General features: G+C 38.0%; 1 protein-coding gene and 1 long non-coding RNA gene across 7 annotated transcripts in view; one reads left to right on the top strand and one right to left on the bottom strand.

The window, feature by feature from the left end:
• Nucleotides 1-21,172, bottom strand: part of TAB3 (TGF-beta activated kinase 1 (MAP3K7) binding protein 3) — an 87,723-nt gene that overhangs the window by 7,918 nt on the left and 58,633 nt on the right. For 5 of the 6 annotated variants that reach the window (XM_034648796.1, XM_034648792.1, XM_034648795.1 and 2 more), the window contains 5 exons: nucleotides 20,752-20,943; nucleotides 15,381-16,842; nucleotides 14,341-14,501; nucleotides 8,729-8,822; nucleotides 5,938-6,021 (listed from right to left, as the gene is read on the bottom strand). In XM_034648796.1, the coding sequence (XP_034504687.1) occupies nucleotides 5,938-6,021; nucleotides 8,729-8,822; nucleotides 14,341-14,501; nucleotides 15,381-16,842; nucleotides 20,752-20,853 (1,903 nt within the window). In that variant the 5' untranslated portion in view covers nucleotides 20,854-20,943. The remainder of the gene's footprint in view (nucleotides 1-5,937; nucleotides 6,022-8,728; nucleotides 8,823-14,340; nucleotides 14,502-15,380; nucleotides 16,843-20,751; nucleotides 20,944-21,172) is intronic. The other variant, XM_034648797.1, reaches the window with a different exon arrangement.
• Nucleotides 5-20,820, top strand: LOC117797357. The gene is made up of 3 exons (XR_004622284.1): nucleotides 5-144; nucleotides 18,506-18,607; nucleotides 20,694-20,820. It is a non-coding gene; the product is annotated as an uncharacterized LOC117797357 (long non-coding RNA).

The raw sequence follows: 21,172 nt of genomic DNA on the forward strand, positions 1-21,172 counted from the left end.
GAAAAGAAGCAAAGCCAGGAGAAAAGGGATTAAAGCCATCCATGAGAAGAGTGGACAGGCTCCCAAGGATCTCCCATGGGACATGCATGGTTGCGTGTTTACCCTTTCTATTACTTCATGATACCCTTAAGTTCTCCTGTGAGGGTAAGTGCCGTATTTAATATTGCTTTTACAACCTATACAGAACAGTGCTCTTAGAACTTTTTCCACCATCTACAATTACTTGGAATCAATGCCTAATTTTCCTAGTGCAAACTCAATGAAAGTAATTAAATGTCAATATAAGGGCAAAATGTGGAAGATGATACTCGAGCAATTGCCTTAGTAAGCAGCAGTTACTAGAAAACCATGGGTTGAAAGTACAGGATGTGTAAGGCTAGCCAAAGAATCTATTAAAATAATATAAAACTATAGTACTTCATAATTAAAGAGTAGGAAGGAGTAGCAACAACTGAAAAAAATCAGAACTCAAAATAATACGGATTGCAGGTATCCCAATTTCTTGCTAGAATTTTGTCTCTAGTAATTTATGCATTATTAGTAAGTAGTTCTTTCTTTGTATTAAGACTTGGTATCATTTGCCCTTAAGAACCAAAGAAAGATCTTGTATTTTCTGATTAGTTCAGAGCCCATATAAACAATCCCCTAGTACAATCCACCTTTGGAAATCAGTGCTCCAGAATTCTAAGCATGGTGCCTAGGTACTTAAACACTCCCTTATCAGAGTACACAAAAGCGGAGAAAATGGTCTCCTTAGGCTCCAGAGAATAGTGTCCAGTTCTATTAAATTTGTAAAGCACTTTCATAGTGTCACATACTTACTCTCACAGACTCTGAAAACAGCCCTGTAAAATACATAAACTATGAAGCATCTGGACTGATCACCTTTCTGGTGCACAGAGTAGATCTGAACAAGGCCCGGTGGCCAAGACAACCCAGACACACGCTCCAGTAGTGGGACACCAAGGTCGATGCTCTCACCACTGTGTTACAAGGACAGCTGGGGGGGGACTTGCTGAGTCAGCCGGGGCGCTTACATGTACACGGCACTGCTTCAATACCAGGTTCAGTCCAAAAAGGCTTCTGGGTCTCCCTCTTTTTCCTACCCTCTCCTTTTTATTACCGTACATCAGACAAAGATCCACATTCCACTTGGATTTACAGTATGTGTCTGTAATAACTCCAAGACATTTATTCTAACCCACAAATCAATTTTACCAGTTATTTATACTTTATCTTAAATTAGATGATACTACAAGGAAATCTACATTAAACCACATAAACTTTTTTTTTAGAAGAGGCCACTTTAGTTTAAAAATCTGCAAATGCTTAGAAGAAAACAAATTTGACTTCATAGATAAAATCAAATAGCTTTTAGAAATGTAATGAAAAGCCTTCTTAAGGAATTGTAGCATTAAGTTCTATTCATAAATTTTGAGAGGTGAAAGGTGTAAAAATTATAAGGGGTACATAATAATACTATTTTATACTCTAACCAACAGTACATATAATGAAAGCTCAACTGGATTTCTATAGTAGAGATTCATTTATAGCAAAGCTGTTAGTTCTCTCATCTACTCAAAACTGTATACATAGCAGAGAAGCTGCTTGGGGGAGGAGACATGTCTTAACTTTGTGGCATCAAGCGTCTATCTACATAAGCCATCTAAATACTGAGCATCTGCTACATAATGTAGAAGCTGATTGCAATTGGAACTTAATTACAGCTAACTCTGAGGGACCATCCAATTATCAGCTTTAGCAAAATTTGATTTCAAAGTGCCACAGAATAGAGGTTTTTTTTTTTTGTATGTAAGTATTTGTAGAGAGCCCAATGAAGCTTGCTATTAGAGAAACCTCATAATGCAAGCCCTGCACCATTCCTAGCTGAGCCAAACACGAGCTCCCCACCTCAAACACATGGTGTTGGTCTCAAAGACCGCAGGCAGTATGACCGCCTGCCACACTAATATCACCACCGCTAGAACACTGAGTATATGGGCTCCTGGCAGCTGACTTATCACACCAGCTCAAGAAATCTTCCTTTTATTTCTTTGTGAGTTTTCAAGGTAAAACTTACACGATGAAATAGACGAGCCATCTGAGGAGTTTTGACGAATGCTTATACACCTGAATAATCCAAATTCGAATCAAGACATTATCACCAGCCCATAAAATCCTCCCATGCCCTTTCCCAGTTATTCCCCAACCTCTGCTCCCAAAGGTAACAGCTGTTCTGGGTTGTTTTGTTTTTTTTTTTACACAAATTAATACAGCTTATGAAATCCACATATACAATCATACAGTATGCATTCTTTCGTATTTTATTTCTTTCAGCATTATGTCCTTGGGGTTGGTTCATGTTGTGTTTAACAACAGTTGATGTGTACTGCTGAGTAGTATTCCATGATTTGAATATGTCAGTTTATCCATTCATCTGCTGATGGCCTCTTGGTTTGTTCCCATGAATCTTTTAATACAAGCCATTTTGTGGACATAGGCTTTAAATTCTTTTGGATAAATCTTTTGAAGTAGAATTGATGAGCAACAGGGCAGGTGAATGAATGGTTTTTAAAGAAACGGTCATACCATCTTAAACTTTTACCAGAAATGTGTAAGAGCTCTGATTGTTCTATATCCTCATTAATGTTTCATACCACTGCTATTCAGGAATCTCAGGATTTTAATTTGCATTTTCTAATGTCTAATCAAGTTGAGCACTTTCATGTGCTTCTTGGCCATTTATATATATTTCTTTGTCAACTCAAATGTTTTGACCTTTGTAAAATTGGATTGTCCTTTTATTACTGTGTTATGGAAGTTCTTTATATATTCTAGATACCAGTTTTGTTTTTTTACCGGATATGTTTTCGAATATCTTCTCCCAGTCCCTGGCTTGCCTTTTCACTTTCTTTTTTTTTTTTTTTAAAGATTTTATTTATGTATTTGACAGAGATAGAGACAGCCAGCGAGAGAGGGAACACAAGCAGGGGGAGTGGGAGAGGAAGAAGCAGGCTCATAGCAGAGGAGCCTGATGTGGGGCTCGATCCCAGAACGCTGGGATCACGCCCTGAGCCGAAGGCAGATGCTTAACCGCTGTGCCACCCAGGCGCCCCAGCCTTTTCACTTTCTTAATAGTGTCTCTTGATGAGCAGAAGTGTTGAATTTTAATGAAAGCTAATGTACCAACTGTTCTGGGTCCTAAAAATTCTAAGCTAAACCCAAGTTGCTTTTATGTTATGTTTTGCTCTGGAAGCTCAATAATTTAGTTCAACACTTAGGTGTGTATGACCTATCTCAGATTTTCGTGTAGAGTAGGAGGTAAGAATCAAAACTTGTTCCATGTGATTATCTAGTTCCTCCAGCACTGATTGCTCAGATGACTCTCCTTTCTCCATTGGTTGCTTTGGTGGTGGTGTCAAGAAGTTGGCAGCGTAAGTGAGGGTCTACATCTGGGCTATTTAGAAACCTAGAGTCATTTCTCTACCTGCTTTTTATCCGTATGCCAATAACGCACTGTGATGACTGTAGCTTTATACTAAGTCCTAAGGTGAGTTAGGGCTAAGACTTCCAACTCCCTTCTTTCTACAGATGATTCTGGATATTCTATGTACAAATCAGGGGAAAAATAAGTTTCCCACTTTTGATTTAATCGCAACCATGGTGTATTACTCTAATTTGGCAATGTTTTATAGTTTTCAGCATATACTGCTGGCTAGATTTATTCCCGATGGTTTTGTAATTCTTTTTTTAATTTTGTTCAATTGTTTGCTACTATATAGAAATACAGTTCTTGTATACTGACCTTCCATCCCAAGACCTTGTTAAATTCACTGATTAGCTCTGACAGTTTTTTAGTATCCTTAGGTTGTCTTTGCAAATAACCATGTTAGTTGGAATGGCTGCCGACTTTAGTCAGATGCTTTCCCTACACCTAGTAAAATGATCATGAGCTTTTTCTCCTTTGTTTTAGCTCGGGAATGTTCTATCAACAAACTTGGTCATGATATAATATCCTTTCTATTTATCTTGTGAATATTAATGATTTTTTGCTTTAAGTGCAGGAGGATTATTGATCTGTAATTCTGTTTTCTTGGCAGGAGAGTAAGTAATCCTTTATCAGGTTTTGAAATCAGGGCTCTGCTGACTCTGTAAGCCTTCCTCCCCTATTTTCTCAAAGAATTTGTGTAAGATTGGTAGGATCTCTTCCTTAAATGTGTTACAGAATTCACCCACCAGTGCGATCATCTGGGTTTGGAGTTTTCTTTGTGGGAAAATTTTTAACATAATGGATTCAATTTCTTTAATACATATACAGCTCTTATTAGGTCCTATATCATCTCGTTTTCAATTTAAGTAGATGCGTCCATTTCACAAAGTGCTGAGTTTATTGGCATAAAGATGTTCATGACATTCTCTTACTATTTTAACGGGTAACCCATCTTTTCTTTCTGATTTTGATAATAAATTCGTAAGTTTTACTTATCTTTCAATCTCCTTGACTTTGTTGTTCTTTCCTAGCTTAAGGTGGAATTTTAGGTCACTGATTATTAATCTTCAGGTCGTATATATTCACAAATTTCTTTGTACCCACTGTATAAACTATGTGTAAGTAAAGAACTCGACTTTGCCTAAAGCCAGGTGTAGCTTTAACTCCTAGCTCTTGGGAGATAACCACTAAAATCTTGAAATTTCCCAAGTAATTGGAGTGTCTTTACGGTGGGCCCTTTGGACCATACCTGAGTGTTTTACGCTAATGCGATGGCTCACGGTGGACACACTGTCTGCTCATCAACTTGGTCCTCTATCCCCAGGTTAACAACTTTTCAACATCTTCCCTTAAATAGGGTGATGCTTTTATAACAGCCCTTGAATCAGTTATCTGTTGGATCGTTAAGAGGTAATGCTTCTTTAGTAGACACTCAGGCAACATCAAGTTTAAAGAAAGACTCATGTATCACCGATCACTTTAATAATACATAACTCCGTGACTTTCAGCTTGAAAAGGTATATAATGTTGCCATAGTGCCAAATCTAATACTTGGAAGTCATCCACTAAGATTCTTATTTTTAGGAATCCTATTTTAAATGCAGATTAGATGAAACATCTATGGTGGCAGTAGTACTGCACTGCAACCCATAAACCAAATACTTAAAATACATAGAAAACTGTTCAATTAAAATTTAGGTGACCGAATTTATACATTACCGGAGGAGCAGTAACTCTGACAAGATTTTAACATGTTTCACCCTTAAGCTGCTTAAAGCAAAATATATTAAGATATGAAATGCATACTTCAGCTCAGTCTTGAGAACTATATGAGCCTTCAGTGAGAACAGGGCAGAAAAAATTTATCTGAATTCAATTTAATTCAAATTAATTTTTTACAACACTGAAATGCCAATTAAACACTGGTACATAAAAATAAACAGATCCAAAAGTGATTCCTCCAAATACTTGGTTACAGAGGATTTACTTTGTCCTTCATGAAAAAACATCTAGTCCCTATCTAATTATGTTCACCTGTTGGGCACACAAGGATTCTTCTGCAACCTAATTTAATAGTCTCAGATCTACTGCCGATCAAACTTAACATTCTAACATAAGACCTTTAAAGTTCTCATTATTTTCTAAGAATTCTCTTTTAGGATTATAGTTATTATAAAGGTAAGTAAATTGCAATGTTAGCTATATATTTTAAGTTTTTAAAAAATTAAACTGTACATTCCATTTAATTACCTTTGACAATAATTCCAGGAGTTACTAATTTAAGTGCTTTTTAAAGTATGGGGGACATTTGGCACAGTAGGATCAATATGGTTAACTTTTTTTATGCTGATTAACATCTCTAATGGAAATTTCTTCAGCTACAGAGGTGAACTCTCAAAGAATTCTGATATTTATTTCTATGATGTTTATGGCATTTCCCTACTCACCTTTTTTAGATGGCTTGGGTGGTACGACTGGGCCAGGTTCTATGTTGTCATAAAAATTATTCATGGCTTTTGGATCAAAGTTTCCTATAAAGAAAATAAAATCACCATGCATTTAAGGCTCTTTCTCCTATTTGACTTTTTTGGTACAGAATATATAGAAATAAAATATCTGAAACAGGAAACTGTTTTCCAGGGTGTCAGAATTCCTATTCTATCATTGAAAATGTTTTTCTTTATCACTATGAGAAAAGATGCAAGGAAACTACCACATCAGTGTTGATCTATGAACTATCACTTGAACGAATATTTTTCTAACTGCAAGGCTAGTCTCTTTCAGCAGAATTATGTACGTGGCACACTTAGGGAGGTAAATGAAGAGAAATTAAAGCATGGCTGAACTACTTTCTAGTATTTCTTTCATGCACAATTCACCTTAAAAAGTTATCCATTATAAATTCAAAGGTGGGAGAAGTCAAACATACAAATTTACAAAGATGAATCAAGTTATAATAGCAGCAGCTCACAGATTCCTATCATCAAGAAATGGAGAATATTGAATGTTGTCTACAGATTTAACCAAGATGATAAGGTGCCAATTTCAGAATAATAAATACAACGATCCCTGAGAATTCTGTCTTGCCACAAAATTTTCAACTCTCTTAAAAAGTTCACGCCCCGGCCTCGTGTCGATTTCAGTCCCAGCTGCTGCCATGACTCCTCCAACGTGGGTTCTGATACAGCGGCAGCATTAGGTCCTACCTTCACTTCTGTGAAGCTATCACTGTAATCGGCTTGTTCTGCGCAATTCCAATTAAGCGTTGTAACTACGCACACTTACTTAAAGGCACCAACAGTTTATGATTTTTTCCCCTACAAAGTTTTCCTCACTGAAACCAACCATAAAGCTGCTCTTCAGCAATCCAAATAATGATCTGCATCTAGACCCAGGTCTGTCGCTTCAAAGTTTACATTGGAATTCAGTACAAAATTTTTCCAGAGTGTGAAAGGAGATTTAGAAATACTTAAGCACCAAAAGGAACACTTTGTTGCCCAATGGAGACCAAAAACGCAGCTCTTTGCTTATAAAACGTTAACGGTGGTTTCCCTTGCAGGTCCTATTACAAATGCTTTTATCCCTTTGGAAGGTAAATAAAGCCACAGTGCTTTAAGACGTTGCATATGTATTTCTTCAATTACTTAAGTTACAGCTGATTTTTAATTTCTAGATCTCGTAAGGCTTACTATAAATACCCTAACCAAACGTTTGAGTGTGTGTCTGGCTTTAAAAAAAACACCCAAGCAAAGACTGCCGCAGTCTTCCAACACACTAACAATAACCTGTAGCACCCCACAGGGTGCAGAGCTCCACTGCTTCAAGCTACGAGCGGTCCCTGGAGGGACTACCTTCTCAAATGACCAGACTGCTCAACTTTCACATTCGAATTTGCTAATATTCTGATTGTTGGGTATCTTTTGGGTTCCCCTGATTCTACTGTTAACGTTAGCCCATTGCCATTTTTAGTCGAGATTTATTATATACTCTCAAAATAGAGCAGAAGCTCTCTTAGCTGCCATAATTGAGTGATGGGAGAGGCTGACTGAAACAGACCTTTTAAGAAAAATTACTTGTCAACTTCAGTGTTGGACCAAGACTTTTTTTTAACATGTGTCCACTGAAGTTTATACTGTTTCTTATATAAACTACACCTGTGATGAGCTACAGGAGGAGCGGGCAAACATTTCCCCCCAAACTTATTCTTATGTAAGATTCAGAAAAATCAACATTTTATACTTTGTTGCAAGCCCTCAACGGTGCTGGTGAAGCACAAAAGCAGCCCCAGACAACTATATTCGACTAAAATTACGAAAAGAACCAGGAGGCTAGTTCGCAGAACCCTACAATTTTGTTTTATTTTGAAAACAGAATCCTCTTAGATTTTTAGAATTTATCTCCTTAGCCCTCTGTTTTCACCCGTATCTAATTAATTCACAGACCACCCCCCAACCACGCCTTTTCTAAGTGATTTGCCTTTGTTTTGTTTTTTTAATGCAGCTCCCCCTGCATTCTCGTCAGCTTAATAAACATGAAATTACAGAAGTAAAGTAACTGGTATATACGGGTTAGGGAATAGGTGCAACTCACTGTCACTGAGCAGACAATTCAATTGCTAGGAGCAACAGTACTTGAACACGCCAGTGCAGTGGCTGCAGACAGGGTGAGACTATCTGATAGCAGAAAAGAATATTTCTCACCTAGTGAGCTGGGTAAATGAAAGTTAAGGGAGCTTCTACCATAGTACAATTCTATAAGAAAGCAAAAAACAAAGCAAAACAAAAACCCCATACTCTGAAAAGTCTGAGATATAGTTGGATGTTTTCATGTGATATATAAAAATGGCATATGGAATTTATTTTAAAAGTGAGAAATCTGATATTCTGATATGTGATTCCCTATTTTTACAGATACTTCTGATGATTATCACAACATCAATCTAGGAAGTTTTATAATTAAGACCCATCAATACAAAATATTCATAGCAAATGACTAGAACAAGATAAATGTAGAGTACTAATACAGAGCAGTTAAAATGACGAGAACTTAATGATGGAATTGCCAAAGTAAAACTATTTTTGATCCCCCAAATCTATGACCATGGGGTGGAGGGATCTCTTGAGCAGGATTATAATAGAGAAAAACTATCTTAAATCTGTAAAACCAAAATGATTGCTATTTAAGCAGCTTAAAACACCACACTATTACTTATGGTTTACCAAATAATCAAGTCTATACCTCTAGATTGAAGGAGGTCAACTTCTTTCAGTGTACAGTCAACATTTATCTGGAGTTGTCTGTTCATGCTTCTCAATCTTGTCATTTCCTCAGGCTAGTAAGAAAGGACCCAAAATAGCAATTGTGGGAAAGTCATTATCAAGCCCAACATTTAAGAACTGCTACTCATGTTAATAAGTTCTGATTGGTTATTACCAACAATATGGCCTTAGTCCGTAAGAGGGCATGTTTAAGAAGTCCTAAACGTTTACAGGAACAGTCAGGTAAAATGGGGACATCAGTATGGTCACATAAACACAAAATCTGCATAAAACGTGGCAAGCTACTAGACTATGATTTATCATATAAAATACCATTTTAATCACAGAGCACTAAAAATATTTTACTTCTATGTTATCACAGTAAGGGAAACTCTGAGAATCAATCTGTAAAACAAGCAATGTCCATGATTTTAGCGTTGTCCAGGCTTGAAAAAAATGCAATACTAAGTGTCAGGCACTGTGTTTAACAGAGGTCGCATTCTTTGCTCAAAACATCTTTCAAGGCAAGTGCTAATTTATACATGAGGAAGCTGAGGCACCCAGAGTGCATATAACGTTCCCAAGGTTATAAAACATAGTGAGTGGTAGAACCAGAATTTAGATCAATCTATTACATGAAAACTTCACAAACAAATGGATCCCATTCTTCCTTCAACTTTGTTTCCTTCTTCCTTGACTTCAAGCCCAGTCTACCTATCCTTAGGCCTTTTAGGGGCATAAATGAGACATCGAAGTGTAAAGAATGTCTACTCTTCAATTAAATAAAGTTTTTTTTTTGGAAGCCTTTACATCCCCTGACCTTCTAGATTTCTTTACTATTTATATAAATATGTATACAGTAACAAACAAAATTAGAGTTTAAATTCCAGAGGCATGGGTCCTGAAGCTTTCAGTACAGCCTAGATATTAACTCAGTTACCAATGTGCTTTCAACTACAGAAAGATAAATATCTGCTATGACAGAATAAAATCTTATTCTGTTAAAAATGTGTATTTTTCTACAAACTATGTTAATACAAGAGCAAAGAAAAAGTAGCAAAAAGGTTCTTAATTCACAATAATGCAAGCTCTTATGCTGGTAGGACATGTTATCAGAATAACTGGGACTGCCCCTTACATTAGCAAGTATGAAACATTTAAAATAAGTGATAGAGCTACAATCCCTTAGAATGCTATGGGAACACAAAAGTCATTTAGCAATATCTATTAGGGATTGCTTTTCTTTTTCCTTATCTGCAAAAATATGAGACATTACCATGTAAAATGCTTACACCTTGTCTACCAGGCAATATTAAAAGGGTTTAAAATATACCTGAGCATTTATACTAAAAATAAAGCACTTGTCTGGGTGTTTTAAAGACTGATATTATCTTCCTAGGACTATGTAAAAGAACCCATTCTCTATAGAATCATAACGGGAAAATTAAGTACCTAAAGGAGTTAATTTCTTCCTATGTGGGGGGGGGGGCATTGTTTTAGCCACAATGGTCCTAAATAGTGAAGCTCTGTAAGCACGGAAGTACTATAACACACTTTAGAGGCTACAGCACATTTGCTTGTAACAAGAGATCTAGTCAACAGGATCATTTCCAAAGACAGGAGAACCACTGAATTCACTAAAGGAATAGTTTACCTGTAAAATTCATAGGTCCTTTTTCATAGTTTCTAATTAAACCAAGGGGAAAAAAAACTCTGTGAAGTCAGTACCATTTACCAAAAAGTACACTGTCTTTTCAGGGAGGAGGGGTTTCAAGGTTGACTGTGTGTAATTTAGAGTTGTTTGTAAAAGATCTGACGTTTCAAAGTGAAAAATTCTAAGTTTTCAAAAGGTGGCAAAACTACCTTAAGTCAACTCAGCAGTTTAAGAAGTTGTATCACAGCGACCCAGTCGAAGACCACTGTTGGTTGGTGGCTTGGCCCTAATTACGCATCTGAGACTAACAAACGTGGGTTTTTCCAAAAACCCACTTAGAACAAGATGAATGACAGGAAAAACTTGGCTGAGGGGGTAACTGGCATCTTTCGCTTAATCCAACCATATTTATCTTTCAAGGTTTAACTTAAATTTCCCCCTCTGCCATGAAACTGTCTCATCTTTGAACCCTATTAGCAAAAAGCTAACATTTCTTTCTCAAAACTCTGAAAGTTCTTAATGTCCTTACCATTTAAGCTGGCCCACACTTCTGATATAATGTCAGTTTCCATGATCTTTTCCCTCTCACACACAAATATGTACAGGTTCATAGGAACACATCTATCCTTTCACATACAGATCTCTTTATGAGCTGACCTCTTCGACAGCACTTAATAGTGCTTTGCGAACAGCAGATTACAACCATCTTGCACTTCTGCCCTCCTCAGATTATTTCACTGGTGCTCTAAGCCTCTACAGCTGGTAACAAATGTGCATTTTCAGTCTCATGAAGCACACACATTTTTTTAATACACTGCTTGATAAGAAATGTGAAAACTCGAAGGTAGAAATATATGCTTAATAGCAAAAAAAACAGTCCATTTCTCTATTATGTAATCCTACATGTGAATGGGACAAAGATAAAAACAGCCATTTTCCTGAGCACCTAACTCCATACCAGGCACTTTACATATATGGTCTTTATCGTGACAACAATATTAAAATATACTTACTATAATTCCCTTTTACAGATAGGGAAAATCAAATGCAGAGAAGTTAGATACAGTCAGTGATTGCCAGAACTATTCTGCCTCCAGAGCCTATGTGGGCATTTTTTTTTTAAGATTTTATTTTAGAGACAGCAAGTGAGAGAGATTGGGGGAGAGGGACAGAGGGAGAGGAAGAGAGATAATCTCCAGCAGACTCCCCACTGAGCACGGAGCCCGACGTGGGGCTCAATCCCACAACCGTGAGATCATGACGTGAACAGAAATGAAGAGTCGGCTGCTTAACTGACTGAGCCACCCAGGCGCCTGTGATGTGGGCATTCTTTAAAACGATGTCACAGTGCCTCGAATGAGCCTCTATCAACAAAAGGGAATTCTGACAAAATGCTCTATTTCTGGATGAATTTCCTACATAATAGTCCTTATGTTATGCATATTCCTAAAGTTAAATCGAAATTTTACAAAATGGTTCAGGGGTGTGCGTGTGCGTGCACGGGTGTATCTCAAAGCAGGTTTTTGCAGTGTTGTCCAACCAACGTCGGTAAGAATACTTAATATTTGTTGGGAACTGCATAAACTGATTATATTATCAGATATTACAGCTAAAACAAACAAGCAGAGAAAGTTACGTCTCCAAGGATAGATGAGTGACAGCTAAGTAGCAGGAGGAAGATTCACACTCACACCTGAATAGAGAGGCGCTGCTTGAACCTCCATGTAGAACTGTCCCTCAGCCGTGCATTGCTACTAGTCCTTCATTTTACTCTAGGCCTGGCAGCAGAAACACAAGGAAATCAAACACTTCAATTTCTCATCTCTCAAATATTGTCACTCATTATGAGCTACCAGTTTCTGAAGCTGCGTGATGGCTACACAGGGGCTTCAATCTACTCTTCGGCTTTTTTTCTGTTTTTAAGTAACTCCTCAATATAAGTGCTCATCTAAAATCTGGATTTTCTTGAAGCACTAACCTATGTTACCTTGGACATTTCTCTACTTTCCAACACAACAAGAAAAATCAATAGGGCTCATTTTAGTAGGAATTATCACACAGCAAGAGGTTACTGAACAAACCTTACTTGGTTAAGTTAGGGGAAATGACCTTTATACTAACAAACTCTGTTGACGCTCCGTAAGTACCTAAAAGACCCCTAAGTGCCCAACCACCAGGGTAGACTTCCTACCAATACCTCCCAATCAGAGAATTCAACGAAGATTTCAAGTGGAGAAAACAATGAGACAGAAATTTATTACTTTTCAGTTACAGACAGCTTTGTAATTTTCTAAGTGTTTTAAGTAAAGCCCTCCCTTCTTACTTCTAATACTGACTATACTTAGGAATTTCATCAATATTAGAGAAAATTTCATTAAATTATTACATATGCCTGTTTATCAATAATTTCCTTCTGAAAAAATTCCACTGGTTCCCCATTACCAGCAGAGCGAAGTTCAAACACCTCACCCTCAAGGTCTAAACCTCCATCAACAGATGCACATTAACGTGTTAAGACACGAGAAATCTCAGCTGAAGTGTAAGACCTGTATTTGCTGCCTCCTGAAAGTCTGTCTTAACGTCACACCTTTGTTACCTCAATGTTCTTTTCCCTTCTTTTTCGCTTTTCCTTTCCCTTCGAAAATGCCCTCCCCTTTCGTCTCTGCCTATACAGCAAGACTATATTGTTTAGAGCAGTGAGTCCTCACCCTTTTCCCCTTCACTCTATTAACCTTACGAAAATCACATGAAAACTGTAGACATGCTTCCATACTGCACATAATTTCAGGAGTTCACAGATTTCCTTTGAAGCCATGACCCTCCATTAAAAATTTATCTATGAAGGCAGAGCTGCAGACATGCCGTCTGTAAGAGGCCTGACACAGATGCTCACTTCTCTCATCCTGTAAATGCTGAGAAATTACCCTCCATTTACAGAGGTCAAGAAAATAAGGAACGGCTCCAAGGGCAAAGTAAAGGGTAAGGTGAAGCCCTGAAGAATACACAGGACTTACCCAGGAAAAGCTTCAGAAGGACATTCCAGCAGAAGAAGGGCACTGAGTACATACACAGATGAGCTGACGTATGCATTCTCTTCCTACCCATGAGCATTACCAGCACTTACCACGCTGAATTCTAATTATCTGTCCAGGGGCCTACTTCTCTCGCTAGCAGGTATGCACTAAGCACCTAGCGCAGGACCACACTCATAAACTCAACAAGGGCTGTTGCACGAACGAACGTCAGAAGGTGAAGTGATAGGTCGGATCACCGAAAGCTTGTATTGTCACAAGATTTTAGGAGACTGGTTTCAAAATGTTCTGAATTGTTTAACATTTTTTTAGAACTCATAAACAGTACTTAACATGTTAAGAATATATTATCCAAATCTTGTCTTTAGGGCAGTTTCTATTAGGACCGCTGTCAATACCGTTACCTTAGTTCCTACAATTACTTATATTTAACAACACTGCTCTGCCTTAAACTACTCTGTAGCGCACGCTTTCCCAGATTCGTACTGATATTGTTCTAACTCATTTCCATCAACATACTTAAGAAAATAACTTTTAAATCTTTGGAATTTATATGTATATTATGCTTAAAAGAAAAAAATGAATACATGAGAAAAAATATAAAATGCTTGGGCAGGGCGCACTTTTCTATTTTGACAGAAAGCAATTCGTAGTACATGAGACGCCATACCTTTGTCACAACTGTCAGTTATTTGAAATGACTGATGGGCCTATGGAATTCATACATGTGGGAAGTATATTTAAAGCATCGAATTATTCTGATGAGAACAACTGAAGGCAAAAGCCTCTCATCCATTGTTTAAAAAACGAGAAGGCCCTGCCAGGAACAGAACCTACAAGAGAAACAGCTGCCCGGACATCCATCACCCCCAGCTTCCTGTCCGCACAGGCCAGCAGAGGACTTACCGTGGGGATCGCCGTCGTGCAGCTGACCCGTCTGAGCCGTCTCTGCATCAGGTCATGCTCCATACTGTTCACTTCAGCCTTCAACCGCTCTAGCTCCTCTTTCTCAAGTTTCAACTGCTTTGCTAACCTCTCCATCCTTGCTCGCTGATGTAACAGCAAGGCTATAGTGTTACAGATAGAGTCATTGCAGAGGATAACATTGAACAAGTGACTGGGAAACTTCTATATGCATTGCTAATGCATAAAACACTCAAAAGAAACCCTGTCCTCCATTTTGAGTTGGCATTTACTCTCATGTGTTGCTAACGCTATTTTGCTTTACTTTGGCTCTTTTAACCGCTGCCAAAATGACATCATCTATAGTGCCTCTTGCTCTGTTGACCTTCGTTTCCCTAAGATTGTCTTTTTAACTATACCTCTGTGGGATTTAACCAGGTTCAATACCAGGCATATCAAACTACAATCGTAATTAATACTCCTCTTATTTAATCAAAGAATATTCGATTCTCAGATACCCTGAAATCTCAATGGAGTTTTAAAAAATTCTGGCCTCCTTTTAGTTAGGTCCACTATTAACTAATCCAACATTCGTCGTCATCACCAATCCCACTTTACAAATATACACCACTTATAGATATTACACCCTCCAGGCCAAACTCGTTAGAAAAGATTCAAATTCCTTAACCCTGATCAACTTTAGCCCACCTGCTATGAATCTCCTTTTCCCACTCTGTAGTTTGTTTTTGATCAGTATCAATTTCACTCGTCTATGTTTTTGTCCCAATGAATGTTCTTCCTAAAAACAGCCTTATTAGGTCACTATTATCATGCCTATATTTTCATACTTTAAAACAAAGCCTGTACAGAACTCTGACGCACTGACCCTGTTTCTTTCTAACCCTATTCTCTTGGTAGCAATGCTACTGCCCAATAGTTAATAAATACTAACCATTTAATTAAAACTAAACAGCTAATATAAATTTATTCTCAACAGTCCACCTCACCACAAAGATTAAATTTCATAAAAGGGCTCAAGTTACCTTGCGTATAGGCATAGTCATCTGATCCAGAACTAGAACTCCTCTGGTATTTATGGCTTCCCTTTTCTCCCCCAGAGCCTGGTACCACTGAAATGGGCTGGATAGGTTCTGGGGCTGCAGAACGTTCTTCTTGGTCCACTAAGTTTAAAAGATTTTCAGTCGTTGCTCGACCTACGGTAATTTTAAAAACTGTAGTTGGGTTTGGTATCACTCGAGGAGATGGTGATGGAGCACACGAAGGTCCAGTTGGCTGTGTATACGTAATATACACGGGATTAACACTAAATGGAGGTTTTGGTTGACTGGCTATTCCTCTTGAAGGAGAGCTTGACGGTGGTGTGGTGGCTGTGTACAATGAGTGCTGATTCCGTGGAGACGGCTGATTGCTGATAGGTGAAGGACTCCTGTTCATTGCTGTCCCAGGTCTTTGAGAGGGTTCAACTGTAATTTCTATCTTCTTCATGGATCCTTTGGGCAAGCTAGATGTTGTATATGGGAGATAGGCTACTGAATGGCTTCCCTGTTTCTGATAGCTAGGAGGTCCTTGTTGATATGGGTGGGGTGGAGTAGTTGAAGGACTAGGTGGCATAAAGACGTGGGAACTTGGGTGGCCCAGCTGGGAAGGTTGCACTTGATGCTGTGGAGAGCTAAAGGGTGAAGGACACTGAGAAGGCGGTGGTGAATGGTAAGCAGGCTGAGGAATCTGCTGTTGTTTGGGAGAATACTGAGAAGGCTGATAGTTCTGTTGATGTGGATAAACAGGTAAAGGACGTTGGCTGTAATGAGGCACTGGGCCCTGTGGTGAGGACTGCCATGGTGTAGTCTGAGGAGTTTGTCTTCCTGATGAGCTCTGAGATGTCTGTCTAATATAAATAGAACCAGGAGACCCATAGAGATTGCTTGGAATTTGTGGAAGAATTTGTAAAGCTCTTGGTACAGTCTGTCCAGAAGGGAGGTTTGGGGATACTGTAACAGTAATCGGATTGGTACTATACCGAGGTATGTGCATGTATGAGGGAGGTGGCGGCGGTGGTGGTGAAGGCCCTTGCATAGCAGACGGGTTCAGTCCTGTTGGCATGGAAGCTGGCTGCTGAGGTGGCTGTGAAGGAGGAGTAGCTGCACTTCTGTTCTGTTCATTCATAAAAAATGGATTGTAGTTCGGAGTAGCAGCCACAACGGCTGGGGCAGAGTGTGGTTCCTGAACTAAACATATCAGCTGTTTACTTGCTGCATGCTGTGGATCTATGTGTCCATCACTTGAGCTATGTACCAGTGTTCGACCCCCATTAAGCTGCGCTCCATCTCCTGGGTGGTAGCTACTAGGAGAATGGATACCCAGATTAATATGCAAAAGGCGATTTCTATTCATCCTGTTGTCATCTGGACTATGGTATTCCATGTATAAGTATTTGCTACTCTCCTGGGAAAGGGCTCGGCAACAGGCTTCAAGATTGTTGTTGTTCTAGGGGAGAAAAATGATAAGATTAATACTGACAAAATGAACAAATCCTAATAGAAGTCAAGCTTTGCAGGTTACACAAACACGACTGTCATAAAATAAGTCGAGAACGGCATTTTAAGCACAAACAGCTTCATAGTCACCTACCCTGACGTGGAAATCCCAAACAATTCATATTGTTTCACAGACATTTAGTTCCTATGACTAGTACTACTGCTACTGCTACTGCTACAGAAATGGAAAGCACCCACTAATGAACACTGTGACTCAACTCCAAGTTTTGAGTCCAAATCCAGGACTCATTTTAGGTCTGTTGCATCTCAACAAATTAAAGTGTTGGGCCAATCTTGGATTCACCACAACTGCTCTAACATACAAGTTAAAGCAATATTCATCATTAATATTTAAACTGAAAAACATGAAAATAACCATGCTTTAGTTCTCGAAAGGCACTGAAACCACAAAAGGAGAAAAGTTATAATAAAATTCCTCGAGTCAAAACAATAAAAATTCTAAAGCAGCCTTTTCTTTTAACCAAATTTTTATCCCTATATAACTTCAACTACCATTAGGAGAGATTAAGCTAAACAAAGAAATCAGTAAAAACAAGTATATTTTTTGAATTACGGTTCCACAACTTTGCCAAAGTTAAGGCTATTTAACAGAAAACCAGGTCTCAACTGCCTTAATGAAATTCATTCACACTCCCACAGTCTCAAAATTTTTTACCCTCACATTGTAGGATTTGAATTTTTGAGTCACTATGCAAAGATAGTGATACCAAAGTGACATTTTAGACACTCCAACAATAATCTAATGAAGGAGGTTCCTCTCTTTTAAATTTGAAAATATTATAAGGTAGTTTTCCATTAAAATACAAAATTCTGAACTATTTTATTAGCCTAAAGCACTACTATCCATTGCCTTCGGAATAATAAAACTTCTCAATTTCTGTGACTTTCTCTGTAGTTCATAAATACGAAGATATGCACATACATACCTACTACTGTATATTTATTTTAGGAAAAGCACATTTTATATAAAAATGAAAGGAAACACTTTTACTTCCGCTGAGAGGGCCAGTTCTAGATTCTCTGTCTCCTCATTCCCACTGCTGTTTCGACTATAACACAGTAATTTACAAGGGAGAGGATGTTAGGCCAAAAGGAAATGACTATACTAAAGCTTTAGGAAGTAAACAGATTCAGTTAAGCAAACCTTTGCAAAATGAATTCTCAGAAATTTTCAAAGAATTGGCTTCATCAAAACTCCATACATAACTTGTATCTGTTTCCTTATATAAAGCTTTGATACTAAAATTCTGAGCCACAGAGAAAAGTAATTGTTGAAATTTAAGGAGAAAATTATTGAAACTCAAAGTTTGGCCTTTTTAAAAATCCTGCTTTAAAAATCACTGTGATCAAGGAAAAGAAGCTAGGTATTAAGCAAATTTGGATCCAAAGGATTCAAACTGATTGCCTACTAGAAAATGTCACTGACAGATATCTGAAAGAAAAGAATATGAAAAGTGAAAATAAAGTATCTCTGCAACTGGACTGAAAGGAGAACAAAAATTAGCCCATTTTATATGAAACCTACAGCAGTCGTGGATACTTCACTATTTGACATTTGTATTAATGCTGCTGAAATTTCATGTGTTCTACAGTGAATCAGGGAGCCTAAAAAGTATCCTCAAGAGAGGACCCAAATTCACAATGATACAAAGTTGGTTTGTCACCCTATTCAAACGCATGTCTACGGTGACAAGGTAAGTAAATTTTTCCTATGAAGAAAAAATTTAAACCAGCAATGCAAGATATTTAAGTATTATCTTTAAGAAAGCATTTTTTAAAGACTACCACCAAAACAGATTCAAATGTCATCTTTAACTTGCTAAATGCCTTCAAAAGAAAAAAATGCATACAAAATTTATCAAACAGTAAATATAAATAAAGAAATCAAAATTATTTAGTTGGGGGGCGCCTGGGTGGCACAGCGGTTAAGTGGCTGCCTTTGGCTCAGGGCGTGATCCCGGCATTATGGGATCGAGCCCACATCAGGCTCCTCCACTATGAGCCTGCTTCTTCCTCTCCCACTCCCCCTGCTTGTGTTCCCTCTCTCACTGGCTGTCTCTATCTCTGTCGAATAAATAAAATCTTTAAAAAAAATTATTTAGTTGGATAAAGAGGTCAGATTGTCTTTTCTTTCTTTTTTTGATTTTTTTTTCAGTAGGCTCCATGCCCAATGTGGGGCTTGAACTTACAACCCTGAGATCAAGAGCTGGATGTTCTACAGAATGAGACAGCCAGGTGCCCCAAGAGGTCAGAAATAAAAACAAAACAAAACAAACAAAAAAACCCCCCACATATATAAACTCTTGAAAAGACCAAGGCAAAAAAGCATTACACTCCTAAAAAGTGACCCTAAACTGAGAGATGATGGCTGAAAGAGAGAGAGAGAGAAGCTTTAAGACTTGTATATTAAATGTAAACTACTGAGTCTTTAAATGCAAACAGAAAAACCTTCAGAGCCACTAGGTGGTAAGTCTCCATAGCAATAAACTCTGTTAATCCCGAAGGAACAGAGAAGAGAAAGACTTGGGTCAATGTAAATTAGCAATAAATGCTCATTAAGCTGAAATTAAAGTTCATTCCTTCACTTTAGTAAGTGTGTTATATAAAGACACTAAGCCATGAAAAAATACAGATGATAAAGGGATAAATTTGAAAAAACAAAGTCAGAGCTGGGGGATAGGTGGTGAGGATAGGTAAGGAAGGTGATTGCTAGGAAATGGTTTTAACTAGAAGCCTCACTCATGCTTGGTTTTACTCCAGTGGGAAGCACCTTTGCTCTACCAGAGACCAAAATGGGGCTAAAGTAAAGAACAGAAATTCAGACTGGGAATGTGTGCTAGAAAAAAAACAAAAACAAGCTATAATAGAAAAACCATAAGCCCAAAGGTCTAGACCTAGCAGAAGGGCTAGAAAGCACCTCTTTTTACCGTAATTGTTCTGTGAGTCTCCATTTGTAACTAACTTCCACTGTATATATGCTTAGGTGATATCCTGCAGTAAGGTATACTCTGCATATGATGCAGTAAGGTAGAATTTGAACTGACTATGTGTGAGGAAGTCCAGTGGCCAAGACAAAAGTACTGTACCCAAAAGTGAACCAAACAGGGAAATGCTATAACCCAGAACACACTGAGATCCTGTGGAGGATGATGCAAAATTCAACAAGGGAAGCATTAGGCCAGTTTGTCTGTTGTCCCTTGAATGGGAAAAAACATTCTATCCAATATTAAAGATATATTTCACTACAAGACAACAAAACCAAAGGAATATCATTAAACTAGAGAAAGTGGCCTTATACTTAAAATTACATATTAGTAAGCGTTTATCAACTACAAAACCAGTAAGAAAGGGACTGGACGCTATAGGCTTTAAAAAATTGGCTCAAAAGTATATAGCCTAAAAAGTTATAATGATAAATTTGAGATTCAAAATTCAAATTCAAGGATTTGGGGACTGATCGAACAACTCCAAAAATGTAAAAAGTGAGATGTGAACATAATCAGTTTTTGTTTTGCTACATGCCTTTTTGTCCCTTAATCAGTTGTTCTCAGTGGGGTAGGCTGTGCCTCCCATAAGACATGTAGCAATGTGTGGAGACATTTTTGGTTGTCACAACTGCGAAAGTACTATTGGCATCTAGTGGTAGAGACCAGGAATACTGCTAAACAGCCTACAATGTACAAGGCAGGGCCCCACAAAAAGGATTACCCAGCCCTAAATGTCAACAGCACCAAGGCTGAGAAATCCTGCTCTAAATATCTCCCATTACCCTCCCCATAGACAAGAAAACTCAAGGAGAAATGCAGCTTAATATCACTGTCATTGCTGGGTAATCTACCTGTAACATGCACTGAGACACAACACCCTCTGGAATCTCCGGGAAACGTTGTCGGAGGTCATGGAGAACCTGCATATCAAGCTGTGGGCTGCTCTGCGCCATGCCAGAACAAATGGTGGTCAAGTATCTGTTAGGAAATTGATGCTAACCGGCCTTCCAATAGTAATGATCTTCCAACACCACATTCATTTTCTATTAAAAGAAATGAAAGTTAATCACTGTGTTATACACCTAAAACTTATGAAACATTGTGTGTCAACATACTCCAATAAAGTACGGTTGCACCTAATTACATATTTCACTTTATTCAAATAGAAATGATCACTGTGTTAAAATGGAGATACGGAAGATAAGTATAGTCAATTCCAAAGTTGTAAAATTGACAAATTCAATTTAGCCAGACTTTTCTGATATAATATAG

This window comes from Ailuropoda melanoleuca, chromosome X (genome assembly GCF_002007445.2).
Source record: "Ailuropoda melanoleuca isolate Jingjing chromosome X, ASM200744v2, whole genome shotgun sequence".
NCBI classification, from domain to species: domain Eukaryota; kingdom Metazoa; phylum Chordata; class Mammalia; order Carnivora; family Ursidae; genus Ailuropoda; species Ailuropoda melanoleuca.